General features: G+C 36.4%; 1 protein-coding gene across 1 annotated transcript in view; it reads left to right on the plus strand.

The window, feature by feature from the left end:
- The window catches only part of LOC149556391 (hexokinase-1-like), a 63,420-nt gene extending 49,828 nt beyond the window's left edge, over positions 1–13,592 (plus strand). Inside the window, exons 9-10 of the mRNA XM_089830676.1 lie at positions 12,522–12,603; positions 12,738–13,592. Of these exons, the coding sequence (XP_089686802.1) occupies positions 12,522–12,603; positions 12,738–13,076 (421 nt within the window). The 3' untranslated portion in view covers positions 13,077–13,592. The remainder of the gene's footprint in view (positions 1–12,521; positions 12,604–12,737) is intronic.
- Positions 13,593–14,700: the final 1,108 nt, after the last annotated feature.

The raw sequence follows: 14,700 nt of genomic DNA on the forward strand, positions 1-14,700 counted from the left end.
TTTCAGCAATGGAAGGTCCAATGGGGGTAGTGTAGACAAGAAACTTCTTGTCAGACCTCTCCTCAACAACAAGAATTAGATAGTCAGGCTCTCTTCCACTCTCAGGAGTGGGAGGTGAGAAAAGCCCAGTTTGAGGAGGACCTTGCAAGAGGATTGGCTTTTGTAGATTGAAGAGTCAAGGCTCAAGCTTGCTCTACTGCAAGCAGCTGAAGCACAAGAGCCTCCAAGGAGAACATTTGCTAGCTTTAGATAGAGCAACCCTCCTATTATGCAAAAAAACACACAAGAGCCTAAGGTCCACTCACAAGCCACGTTGCCAAATCCATCTAAAGAATAGCCACCCAAATGCAAGTTTGCTAGCTTCAAAAGGAGCGAGCCTCCCCAGATTTCCATTCGTTGCTGCAATCATCAAGAGCCTACACTTCCTCAGCTTAATTTTGTGCAGTTGCCAATAGAGAGGAAGGAGATAGAAGAGGATGAGGTGGTTCCTGTTAAACTATAATTCAGTCAGATTGATATGATCATGAGATTTATTATAAATGGTAAATCATCATTAGATAAATATTCTTTATGCATACATATTATTATATATATAATATTACACACTATATATATATATATATATATATATATATATATATATATGGTATGTTATATTAAAATATACTAACCAATGATGATTAACTATAGAGACATCGCTTCATGAGACATGTCTCCTCATATTTATATGAGATGCAAATCTGAAATTGGAACACATCAATAACAATGGCAATGATAATTACATTTGCAGAATTTGATCCATGTTACTTAACATGGTATTAGAGCTTAACTGCAAATACAAGAAAATAAAGACATTTAAAAGATAGCCACTACCCAGAAATTGTACTCTTAACCTGGATACGAACATGCTGTGGCATACAAACTGGCATTGAAATTTCGTGCTTGAAGTTAGAAACCTAATGATGCGTATACGGGGTTGTTTTTGTGCGGAATCTGGTTATTTGTTGGAAATCTAAGTTCTGTGTATATTATTGCTGGACAGAAGTTATAGATGGGTGACTACTTTATTGTGAACAATGTTTATGTTTGGGCAGCAGATCCAAATAAATTCTCAGAATTGAACGTGCACAGAAGATATGAATAATAAGCAGATGTGATTTAATTATGCACAAATTTATAATTATTAATGAGCAGATCTGGACACGTACTCCTTGAATCTAATCGTCCATCAACATGTTTCAGATCTGAACACCAATTAACGTTGTTTAGGGCCTGCTGCAAGATATTCCAATATGTAGGCTGTAAATCTCATCTGGAACAAAATACAAAACACTATTTGAAGAATATACCTCAATATTACACTATTGATGCTTCTAGATCACCTTCAACAGTTGGAATTGATATATGATAATATTGTTAATATTATCTAAGTGACTTAACCTAATTAATTATCATTGTCCTTCTGGAATGATATGATTAAGTAATTGTGAGAGTTGTGGGTATATAATTACATGTTGATTTGATTCCATAATGAGCTCCTTTGACAACATCTTCGAAAATCTCCCATTTATTATTCATGGAAAATGAAAAATGCTTCTAGAGCACCTGATGGAACCCCAATTTTAAGACTCCGTTTATGTTTTTATACAGATATTGCTCTTCTAAATGATGTAGAGACATTGGTGGTGAAGACTGTGTTTGAAGGTTGTTTAACAAATACCTTAGAGTGATATATAGTATTGTAGATATGTGAGAGGAACATTTTCCCTATTTTGCATATCGCCCAAACTGACAATCTTTATTACATTACCAGCACTCCAAATTTCCTTCTTGTCATGGCTTTCTTGCAGACTTTTTGAGAAACTTATAGATGTGTTCATTCTTCACAGCTTCTATCAATCATTACTTTCTAATAGATTCTTCTTTAAGGTAAACAGTGATCAATTATGATCAATCCAATTACGAACAAAATATTTGAAAATTATATTCAAGAATTTGATTATCAATATGAGGAAAAGCGATCAATCTGAAGTGAAAATAAAAAATAAATATAGATTCACATATACAGACTGCTAAACAGACCTGTTCCTGAAACAATTATGAACAATTGCACTCCATAATTGTTTTTATCTGTGCAGCCCAATGATACAAAAATAAAATGATACACCCTGAAGTAAGAGACATATTTTTGAAACAAGCCATTTCCAGATTTTTTACAACGATTTCCAGCACTTATTATTATGAAGATCTGAAACAAAACGTTCCAAAGTTTGAATAGTGCAGATTGTATCTCATCAAACACCTCAAACTGATGCAAGCAACCTACGGTTTGAGAGACAAAGAAGCCTCTATGTATTAGGAGCCATCGTAAAATTTGGAAGTGCTGAGTCATCACACATCTTCCTGATATAGGAACAAAGAGATCTAAGTTAAAGACAGTGCCAAAACATCTCAATGTTCACGTCTTCGCTTGGTGCATAATCTTAAGAAGATAGTACCAATGAAGTGACTATGGCAGCATATGAGGGCCAGAAATGATGTTCCAACTATATTGGCTTTTGAAGTCATATAATTAACAAGCTCTAAACTCTAAACCTAATTTTCATCACAAGTTTGCAAGACATGTATATATAGTCCATATGCAAGAAATATAAGGATTGCTGATTAGGAATGAAATAAGAAAATATAATGTATATTAAGAGGTCTATAATATATATTTGGTATTGTTGATGTTGAAGCGATGCAAATTCAAGGGTCATTATACCAAGTGTAATCAAGAATATTTAATTGATGAATATAGAGAAAGACATAAATATTATTAAGTTGGTAATAACAACAATTATAATCTGAAATAAATTGGAAATCAAGAAAGGAAGAGTTATTAATACTAATTGAAATGATGCTATAAACATTGTCAAACCTGAAGTTTAATAATGGTTCCAATCTTAGTATCCATGACAATGGGTGACATCACAAATTAATAAAATTGATAATCAAGAATGCATTTTGAGGAGCTTCATTTATGTGGAGATTTAACTAGTACAGATTTGTCACAACAAATGTATATAAAGGTATTGACATGGAAATGATTCTAGTGCCTTTCCAAAGTTTAGAGGAGAGAGATGTAAAATTGTCTATCAATATAATGATGGGAATCTTACAGTAAGGGGGGAATAATAGCAAATGTTTCATTCCCATTGGAGATATTCTCTTGTTTGACGTATATGGACCTTTATTGGACCAACTTGTATCTAGAATACACAAATAAGTAGTCATTATTATTAAATATTAGTCAATTATCTACTAGTTAGTCTCTCTGTTATTTGCATTTTATATGTACTATATGAGTTATTTTCCTTCATCTTTATTTTGTATTTGAAGTTGATCTTACAGGAAAAGAAAGCTGGTACATTACACATTGTGCATGCTAAAATAGATGATAGTAACTCCAAAGTCCCTGATGATCAAGACGTATAAAGTTAGGCATTTAAAGAAAATATCCTTGATGATTATGAACAAAAATAAAAAGGGTTACATCACATGGGAAGAACTCATTCTTGATTAGCGTATTGGAAAAGAAACAATATTACGAGAAGAATCAGTTAGAGTATATCTATCTGAGCTAGCAAGAGAGCAATACTAGAAACAAGAGCATATCGAAATTCTACATTGAGGGGCGGTGAATGATTAACTTAAAAAATGTTGCATTTCCCATTAGAGGCAATTGTAATGCATATGGATCTTTGTTAGAGAAATTGGTATCAAGGATAAGTATTTATTATCCTTAAGTATGCATTTATCTATTTTAGTCTCTTTCTTATTTGTATTTCTATGAACTATTTTCCTTTGATCTTTTTATTTGTATCTAAAAGATGATCTTGTAGGAAAACAAGAATGGTACAGACTCAATCTTATGAAGTAGCTTTTACGATCTATAATTCATTAGTCTTCTAATGATCAAGTTGGATAATGTAAGGACTGTAAAGCAAATATCCGTGACGATGAGTATCCTTCCATAATAAGAGGGAGTTTGTCACTTCTTCTAAAGGCAACATTCGAGCTCAGAAGATAAATAAACTTAGAAGTTTAATAATCAAAGGGAGTCTAGAAATACATGTGGGTAACTACCTCATGGGCCTACCACTATGTACATCATGAGAAAATAATGACTTTCCACCAAGATGGAAGACTATCAGATTTAGAGGGAGTTTAACAAGCATCCTTGGGTGAAGAAACTTTTGTGGAAGTAACTAGAGGACCTAACCTCCTAGGATTGATATTTAGAGGGAGAAATTCTGAGATGCAATCCTTCATGGATGATATCCTCTCTATGAGAAGAAGTTCTAAGTGAAATTCTTTGTAATGCACTCTTATTTGTTGTTGCTTCAGTCTTGGGTCAGCTATGATGTCTTGGTTTAGTAGAAAACAACCAATTGTTTCTTTGAATTCTACTAAAGCTAAGTATGTAGCTGTCTCCATGGGAGCATGTGAAGCATATCGAGACTCCTTATCACTATATAAGAGATATGGTTGGCAATGATGTTATCAAATTAGTTTATATTAGTACATATGAGCAACATGCTGATATTTTACCAAGCCTCTTGCGAAGTTGAAAATTGTGTACTTCAGAGGTAAACTTGGTATCGCATTTTTGTAAATGCATTTATTAACTAATATATTCATGAATATAAAATTGCTTGCAAGCTTGTGTTGTGAAAAGTGACGACTTTTCTTGTGAAAGGTGACGACCTTTCTTGTGTTCTGATCCTATTTAAAGTGACAACTTTATTATAGTTGATCTAGCTTCGAACAGAATTGTTTGAAGTTAAGGGTTATCCTTGTTCTTCGGGCTAGATTTTGTCGGACACATTGATGACTTTCATGGTTCTTTGGGCCGGATTTTGCTGAACACCATGAAAATCCATTTATTATGGTTCTTTGGGCCAGATCTTGCTGGACACCATAATTTATTAGACCACATTTCAAGTGGTGTTTTATTTCTACTTTGATTACCTCTTTGCTAAAGAGGGAGTGTTGAGGATTCTAGCCTCATAGTGAATTGAAATAAATTCCATATGTTAAATATGTTAATTTACATGTGTGTTGATGAATTCATTTTGATATGCCATTCTAGGGATATCATAGTGAGATGATATCTTCTTATACTCAAGAACATAGTATGTTCTATATCAATCCTTCCTAACTAAGAGGGAGTGTTAAATTGCAGTTTAGTCAGATTGATATGATATGAGATTCACTATAAAGGTAAATCATCATTAGATAAATATTCTTTATACATACATATTATTATATATATAATATTACATATTATATTATATATATAATAATATATAATAATATACATATATATATAATAATATATATATATATATATATATATATATATATATATTATGCATATGGTTAGTTATATTAAAATATACTAACCAATGATGATTAACTATAGAGACATGTCTCTTCATGAGAAATGTCTCCTCATATTTATATGAGATGCAAATCTGCAATTGGAACACATCAATAACAATGACAATGATAATTACATTTGCATAATTCGATCCATGTTACTTAACAGTTCCTACCCTTGAGGAACCAAAGATAGCTGATCAAGCTTCAGATGTGGAAGAAAGATTAGACTTGCTGCAAGGAGAAGAAGAGAGAAATCATTAGTTGCAGTAGGAAGACAAGCATGCGCAAGAGGAAGAAGAAAAGATAGATGCATGTTATGATCTGGAAGAGGATTTTTCCAGTATCATAATGAAGTTTTGCTCAAGGCTTGACACCATACCAGTAGCTTCCAAGGAGGTAGTGGTTGAGGAAAGGAAGAGGATCCCATCCTCTTATTTGAAGAGCTGCCCTCCTTTGTTGAGGAAGAAGAAGAAGACAACAAGGTTGTTTCTCCCCTTGAGGAACAAATCATGGCTTTTGAGCCTTTAGAAGATAACGAGGATCGGCTACAAGTCAAGCAAGAAGAGGATCATTTGCTGCAGCAATTAGTTTTCCATGACTTGGAGGATGGGGAAAAGAGTTCCAAGGATGGCTCTATCCTTGAGAAAGAGCATGCTAACCTGCATGAGGTTGCCCCTCAACCCATGCATGTCATTGCAACTATAATGGAGGAGACTGGTGATGAGGATGACCTTTTGGATGAGTTTGATGCTATTTTCTCTTCTATAGATGTTGAATCATGTATGTGAAGAGTATGTTCAACAGCAGCAACAAGTAGGGAATCATATCATACCAGTAGCCCCCAAGGAAGTGGTCCGTGAGCAGCATGAATAAGATGTGAAGATTATTTCTTCACAACAAAAGGAGGAGCCAGTTCCAAACCAGTTGGAAGCTACCGTTGCAGAGCACAACATGATCAAAGCTGATTGCCCAGATCGTAAGCCATCAAGAGGATGCCCCATCAGGCATCTAGCTCTGCAACAATACAAGTTGTCCCTAGTCATGCTTACTCCAGAGTATGAGGAAGAATCCTACAAGGAGGAGCAAGTATGTTTTGCTCCACAAGTCAATGTCCTAGCGTTGGAGAGCTTCATTTTTCTCAGCATTGGGAAAGAGGTGTTCTATGCAGCAACATTTTTGTTATGCTTGCTGCCATTTTCTGCTGCCCATGTGCATGGAAGGAGAAACCAACTTGTTAGGAGCAGCTACTTCAACAAACTAGTCAATGGGTTTGTTTAACCCTGCATATATGTAAAATCATGTACATAGTAGAGTAATTTTGTTTTCAGTTTTTCCCTGTTTTCTAAGAAGTGCATGAGCACAGGTTTTCTCTCTGTGAGATAGCCAAATTTTGGGGTTTTGCAGCTGCAGAGAAGATAGAGGTAGGGTTAGTGTTTCATAATGCGTAGATCCCAATTTTTTATGACTATGTAGCCCAATGGATGCTTAAGGTCATTGGTCTTATGCATAGCAAGCTAGCATCCCTTTCGAGTCGCCAGAAATGTTAGCCAAAATTGCCTTCCCGCCAAATATTTAAACTCAAATGATAATAGCCCACCCAACGGTCACATTCCATATTTAAATATTAAATATGCCAACGGAAAATAAAAATTAAACGAAATAAAAACCTTATTGTATTTCTTTATTTTCCTAAGTTTATTTCTCGGGCCCCGCAACTTTCTCCACCGTCAGATCTTGCACAGATCGCCGATTGTCTCTTTTTTCGCATTTTGAAATTGCACGTTCTTTAAACAGTGTGGGAAAGTGGCATCATGTCATGTAGCATCATGGGACCCTTTCTCTTTGGTTCTGTGCAGTCATCAGCAAGTTTTTCGTCGACTGTTAGATGGATTAAGATCTATGACAGTTGCTTTTCCGCATTTCGAACATGTTCGATCTTTAGCGATTGCGGGGAAGCAACTTTTTGACACGTGGCTCGGTGGGTCATTTCCCTTTTGCGGCTGGTGGATTGTCTGATAGGGGTACAGTTGGCAGTTTTTGATTCGTGCTTGATATTCGTGGGTCTAGCTTTCATTAGTGGGCCGCAAACAAGGTGGCAAGGCTATCAAGTTGAGTTGGCATATGATAGGTATTTGATTGGCTGAGGTACTCACATGGTGAATAAAGTTGGTTGCATGTTTTTGGGTTGTCAAATGTAAGAGGATCGACGTCTAGCTTTCATCAGTGGGCCGCAAACAAGGTGGCAAGGCTATCAAGTTGAGTTGGCATATGACAGGTATTTGATTGGCTGAGGTACTAACATGGTGAATAAAGTTGGTTGCATGTTTTTGGGCTGTCAAATGTAAGAGGATCATCGCTTCCTCGCTTTATGGAACTGCTTGAACTTTAGAGAATGTGGGGAAGCGAAGTCTTGACACGTGGACTTCGTGACGTCATCTCCCTTCTGGGCTGCAAAAGTAGAGCTTACCACCCCAGCGTGGAATTTGTCAGAGTAGTGTGGCAGGTTAGCGGGTCTTGATTGGTCAGGGGTCTACATGTCTGCCGAGGTGGAAGTAGGGTGTTAAATGGACCCGAAAGTTTTAAAGGCAGGGGCCGCAATAACTAAAGTCTTTCGTGATCATCGATCTTGTGGAGATCAACGATTCTCGCTTTTGTACTTTATGAAGTTTCTCGGTCTATAGAGAATGCGGGGAAGCGACGAACGACCACGTGTCCCAGCGGACCTAGTTGGAAGGTAAGCAATTGTAGTTAAGCCTGTGGTTTCATAGAGCAGTTGTGGTTATGTTTACAAGGTGTGCACCAACAGGGCGGTCAAACTCATGAAGACTTGGTGAGCTGGCGGAAAGAAATAAGACTATCGGTCCACGTGGCTCTTTCCGGTTGCTTGACTCAATTGACCTACTGACTCTGCTGATTTGTCAAACCAGGAAAGTGAGAAAATTTTTCTGCACAATCCGATCTCCATGATCGATTCCAACCACTTCCGAATGAATGCCACGCTAAGAAAATGTAAAGAACACTCCACCATCCTGGTTTTATCCATCTACTCCATCAGAATGTTAATGGCTGCTGCTTCTCAGAGCTCTGTGGGTGAAATATATGATTTTCTTGCATTTGGCTGTGTACCAAAGATCTGATTTTCTTGATTTACAGTGATTTCTCTTTGTAATCTTAATGGCGCTAGTTGTGCTATGCCTTAGGGTAGAAGTTATCTGAGTTATGCTTGAACTATAAAAGAAGATTTTGTAATCTTTCTTAGGGTGGGTCATTCTTTCTCTGATTCTATAGCAGTAGTATCCTATACTCTGTTACTGTATTTCCCTTTTGTCTATAATGAATGTAATCCTTTACTTTACCTCATTCATCCATCAATATTAGTGCAAAACCTTCTTGCCTCTATTGGTGTTTTGTTTTCATTCTTAAATCTGCATATTAGTATCTATTCTTGCCCTTTGAATGTTATAGAGTGAAGATCCCTTCCTTGTGGCATTTCATTTGGTTTCTGATCCGTATGTAACTTTTGGGTTAAGATAGAGGTTGAATCAGTGTATTTGGGTTCTATTGATGAATAGTGCATTGTTAGGCAGAGATATGATCAAGCAAACTATTTCGGTGCATCACCCCTTAGGTTAGAATAGGTAGATTTTCTTTTCATGCATTCCTTCTTTCTTTTCCTCTCCAAGCGTAGTTTAGGTGCACCCTGATAGTAAAGGAAGCCGGCCTTCTCTGGAGACTCAACCTCATAGTTCAACTCCCCTAGTTTGGAGGTTGTTTCCATGTTACAAAAGGCTGCTTGAGAAGTATTCCCTTAGGCTAGGGTGCAAGTTTTTGTGTCAACATTTACTTCACACATATAACATTCACCCACTTGAAAGAAATGAAGTAGGACTAAACAAGAGTAGTGATCAAATCACCCTAGGCCTATTAAGTTTCGCTCAGCTCATGCTTTGCTCTTGGCAATATTTTTGTGAGCATATCAGTAGGATTCTCATCTGTATGAATCTTTCCCAAGTGTAATTGTTCCTTCTTCCTGCTCTCGCTTAATCCAATAATACCTCAAGTCAATTTGCTTGGTTGGATCCTTTAGCCACGAGCAATGCCCCTTTACTAATTTTCCAGCCACTCTTTCCAAAATATGTGGAGTAGCCTTCATCATCCAATTGTCACATGGAGATGAAACTCATACACATCTTTGGAACGTGCCTAACCTGTCTCAGCAAATTATTTTGTCCATCCTTTGTCTTGATTTGGACATCTCCCTCTCCAACAATATTACAAAAGTGATTATCTCCCAAATGCACTCTACCGTAATTACCAGGATTATATTTGGGGTTACATTATGAGATGCCCCAAGACCAAGAATCCAATCAACACTACCAATGGAGTTATATAAACATGCATCTTCCATTGAAACAATAAATAAAACCTCATTATCCAAAACTACAGCTGTGGTCTCACCTTCATTTGTGCTAGCTGATTTCTTATTTACATTGTTCCATTTTTTATCCTTTTGCTCCTTCTTCAAAGTTCAACATTCTTTTTCATGTGTTCTGGCTTTCCACAATGAAAACAAATTAGCTTGCTCCTTCTTGATTTTGATTTGCCCCTTGACCTTGAATGCACTTGATGGCTTCTTTCCATTTTTCTACCACGGTCAATTGAAGTTAAGTCTCCTCCTCCTTGACTTTCTGTGATAGATTTTCTTCTCAGCCCCTCATTCATTAGGTTGCTACAGATATCATCAAACTTCAAGGTTACTGCTTCTGCACAAGTGCTGATGGCTACAATCAGATTCTCCAGCTGTCAGGCATGGAGCACATTAGTAGGATGGCTCTAATCTCATCATCCCAAACAATTTTAACAGAGGTGAGTTGGCTGGTGATTATATTGAACTCATTTAGTGCTCTATTACTGAAGCACCCTCCTTCATCTTCAGGTTGTATAATTTCATCAAGAAAACCTTATTTGAAGTTGTGTCTTTCTCATACAAATCAATGAAATCATGTAACTTTTTCCATAACTCTTATGCTGTATTCTCTCCAGCGACATTAAAATACACATTCTTGGCTAGGTATTGACAAATGATTGCTATGGCCTTTCCGTCTAACTTCTTCCAATCTTCATTTGTCATTGTTGTGGGTTTCTTTGATACTCCTTCAATTGGCAAATATTTATCCTTTAAAATCAAAATATCCCCCATTTGGGATTTCCATAGGGCAAAGTTAGCCCCATTTAATTCTCCATATCACTAGTTGTTGTTGACTTCATTTTAATCCAATAAAACCCTTTAGCAAACTCTTCACAAGTTCCTGGGTAACTATAACTTGAACTGCTCTCTAGCAGAACCCCACACTTGCTCTGTTTCTGGAGGTTAAACAGGATCGGTTAACCTTCTGTCTATACAGGACATGAACACGACTAGTTCTCCTTTTGTCTCTGCTGGACACGGACACGACTTGTTTGCCTAAAACTTTCAATCTCCTTCAGTCAAACCCAACCTTCTGCTCTCCTCACTTTGCCTGCAACAAATATCTCAGGGTTGCATACCCTTGGCTTTCCAAAATTCTCCAACCCTATGGCTTTGATACCAGTAGTTAGGAAAATTGCACAGCTCTAACACCAGTTGTTAAGAAAAATAGCAGAGCAAAGATAAAATAGAACAAACAATGAGCATAAAACAATAAGGAATACAAACAACAACAATAGTCACATCAAACCCAGAGTTGAAACTGGTTATTGTTATTGATAAATCACCAGCAGTTATCTACAGCTTCAGCACATTACATTACCCCCGGTTACAAAAAATACATTGAATGTATAAAATACATAAGTAATAGAAACAAGACGCCAACATCTGGAAGCTTCACAAAGTCAAACTTTGTCATAAATACTTAAACTACTCGTGGGCAAACTTTATGTGCAGTTAACATGACTTATTGAGATCTGTGCATCTCATTTAAGATCAATGGTCCATACTGATTTCGGGAGAAATATAACAAGGCAAGTCATGTGAGTTCGTGGGAACCTGAAATGGTGCCACATGGCAGGGGTTAACATTATGTGTTATCCCATCCCGATGACATGTTTTTGCTTAGGACTTCATTTACTTCACACATATAACAGATACATACCAGATATATAACATGGTCCAGATTTGAAACAAGTTTCCTTGGGGAACACCTAAGAAACATTTCTGTTGGTTCCGTTTCTGTATGAGGCAACAGGCATGATGCCATCTCTCTTGCCTAGCTGTCCCATGGATTAAAAAGACTGCAGCTTGAAGGGATATTTAGCATTCTGGGGGTGCCATTACATAAAGGATGTGTGAGCATCTCATCTGAAAGCACAAAAACTACTTTAAAAGGATGTATAGTATTTTAGATCTGTCAATGGTGATTGAAGAAATATTTTTTAGAGATTTATGCGAGTGCAAAAAGATTTAATGCTCCATATTGGCGTAGCTTTAAATAATCAATTAAGAACTAAGTAGGCTCTCATATTGCTCATTATAACCTTGATGTTAGAAATGGTTTGCAAGAACAGGGTCTAAAATAGATGCCATATAATTGAAAATAAGCTATATAAGTGCGCCAGGAATTTAAATTAAGGGATTTAGAACTCCTTAAGCAGGATTGCATGGCCTATATGAAGAAAAACTTATCGGCAACATGATCTGAATAAAATTTGCAGTTAACATGCTCATCAGAGACATGTTCTTGAGAATCACTACATGTCAAATATGGGTCAATGTGGACTGAAATTTTGAATTAGAACTATGTATTTGAATCCCCAAATATCACAATGCATACTGACGCACAGTAGAAACACAAATTGCATAAAAATATTTGTATGTAGCATTTCTCTGTAATCATCTCAAAATATCATTATTTAAATGTAATTTCAATTTTGGTTCTAGCAGTCAATCTTTTTTTTCTGCTACCCAAACTTTTAGTAGTATTTTATTGACACGATGACTGTTTGATCAAAATTACTGTTATGAATGGAGAAACGACATTGTTCGTTGGAGTACTTATGTATTTTCTGCATCATGCCCTGCCACCTTAAATTTGCTCTGACGGATTTTGTTTATGCAGAACCCCAGATATGTCTGCTATGCACCAAGACAACTCACCAAATCTGGAAGTAGTTGGAAACAAACTGAAGAGTATATTCGGGGTAAGTTACTTTTCAGATCATAAGGAAATGAAAATGTGCTTGCCCCTAGGAATAACAAATGCTTGCTTTCTTCAAATGAAAAACGTCTCATCTACATTTCAAGATTTTTAATTTGGTTTTAATTGTATGTGCAGATAAAAGCTTCTCTAGAAAAGCGAAAGATTGTGGTCAAGCTTTGTGACACTGTTACGAAGCGTGGTGCACGTTTGGCTGCAGCAGGGATTGTCGGAATACTTCAAAAGATTGGCAGAGCAGGTGATGAGATTACATGTAAAGAGAAAACTGTGGTAGCAATGGATGGGGGACTGTATGAGCATTATCCACTCTTTAGGCAGTATATGCAAGATGCAGTTACAGAGTTACTTGGAAGTGAAGCTTCAGAAATGATTGCTATAGATCATTCTAGAGATGGATCTGGTATTGGAGCCGCCCTTCTTGCAGCATCTCACTCACAGTATATACAGCAATCTTGATGATTGTTTCTAAGTTTTCTGCCAATTACTGTGAGGAATTACTTAATCTTGGCAAACCGTTTTTTGTCGAGTCTCAGGTTTAATCAGTTACATATTTATTATAAAATGCCATCCTCATTCAGTATCTTTTTACTGAGGCTGGCATTAGGGATCTTGTGTCATTTGTATGTTTCTTGTAGTTTTCACCACAGACTGCAGTCAATAAATTAATGATGTTTCAAATAATGACGTTAAATTTTAGGATTTATTTTTCAATTGCAACAATGAGCTTATCCGAAAAGGGCATTATTAGGGTTAAATCAGATACGGCTACCAAAATCTAATCTGAAGTCCTGGGAGCTGATGAGGAATGAGTAAGAGTGTACATGGTGGCATTGCCTCATGCTGGAACATGACCCTGTAACTTTCCATATAATCTTTTTTGATAGCCAGAGAAAAGCTCTGGTTCTCATAAAGTTGCTTTGAACTTGATTTTTAGTCACACAAAAAATTTCAAGGAATCCATTGTTTGGTGTTTCTCCTGTTGCTACGATACTGTGTGAGTTTGAGAAAAAATCATTCATATTTTATTCAGTAGAGTCAAGAAATCTTATTTTTATTACCATTTTTGGCTGCATTTATTCGTTGTCTTTATTTCCTAAAACTAAATATTAACCATGGCTTTCATACTCATAATTTACATGTTGATTGCCTAAAATGTACATAAGCGTCGCAAAGATGAGATATGCAGATTGCATGCAAGGCAAAGAAAGGGATGTCTGATGGTTGATATTGGTAATGCCTTTTTGGATCAATCACTGTTCATTAGATGGTATCCTTACCTAAAATTAGATGCATCATGAACACAATGTGCATGTTCCAAACTGTTTTTAGTAGACTTCACACTAAAGTTGAAGTTGAACTTAGAAAAGCCTAATCTTTCTTGGTATTGAGAGAGAGAGAAATGAACTTATACAAAATGGATAAAAAACTAGTTAAGAGTGTTATTTCAAGTGCGTTTGTTAGTTATAGTTCAAATTAAAGGCTTTTAGATTCAGCTAAATGAGTATTTTGAAAAACTAGCAAGTAGTAAAGATAGTCGATACAACTGGAAAGACAACTGGGAAGTGTAATGTATAAACACGGACTATGGCTAGGGAAAGGAAAACACAAACAAGGAATCTAGATGTGCCTGAAAATTAAATTTTAGTGATTATTAAATCTTAAAGAGTGCTCAGGTTTCGTGACAAATTTGGAAATGTTTAGTCCACAAAAGTGGAAAACAATTAAACAAAGGAGACGATAGGAGTGCTATCATGGAATGCGAAAGAGGTGACCAAAAAGTGGCATTGACAGTGGGAAAATAGGCAGCGAAACTTGGAAGGCTCGACGAGTCAAACCATTTAACTTTGCTCTTTCTTGCTTTGCTTCATCCCGATGATGGGTCATGGAGTGAGATTCAAAATATTGATGCAAAAATTTAAACACAATCAAACCCAAAAATTCTTCTTGTAAAAATCTTTTCTCAGTCACCGGACTTTGGCTTCCTACATTTCTCAGTGCAGAGGAAAAATACAATTTGATTCACAATTCGAATGGATGAATGGACAAAGATGGGAGCCTCAATACTGACAACAATAGAGGA

Source organism: Cupressus sempervirens, chromosome 5 (genome assembly GCF_028749045.1).
Source record: "Cupressus sempervirens isolate cs-2001-9-10 chromosome 5, ASM2874904v1, whole genome shotgun sequence".
Taxonomy (NCBI): domain Eukaryota; kingdom Viridiplantae; phylum Streptophyta; class Pinopsida; order Cupressales; family Cupressaceae; genus Cupressus; species Cupressus sempervirens.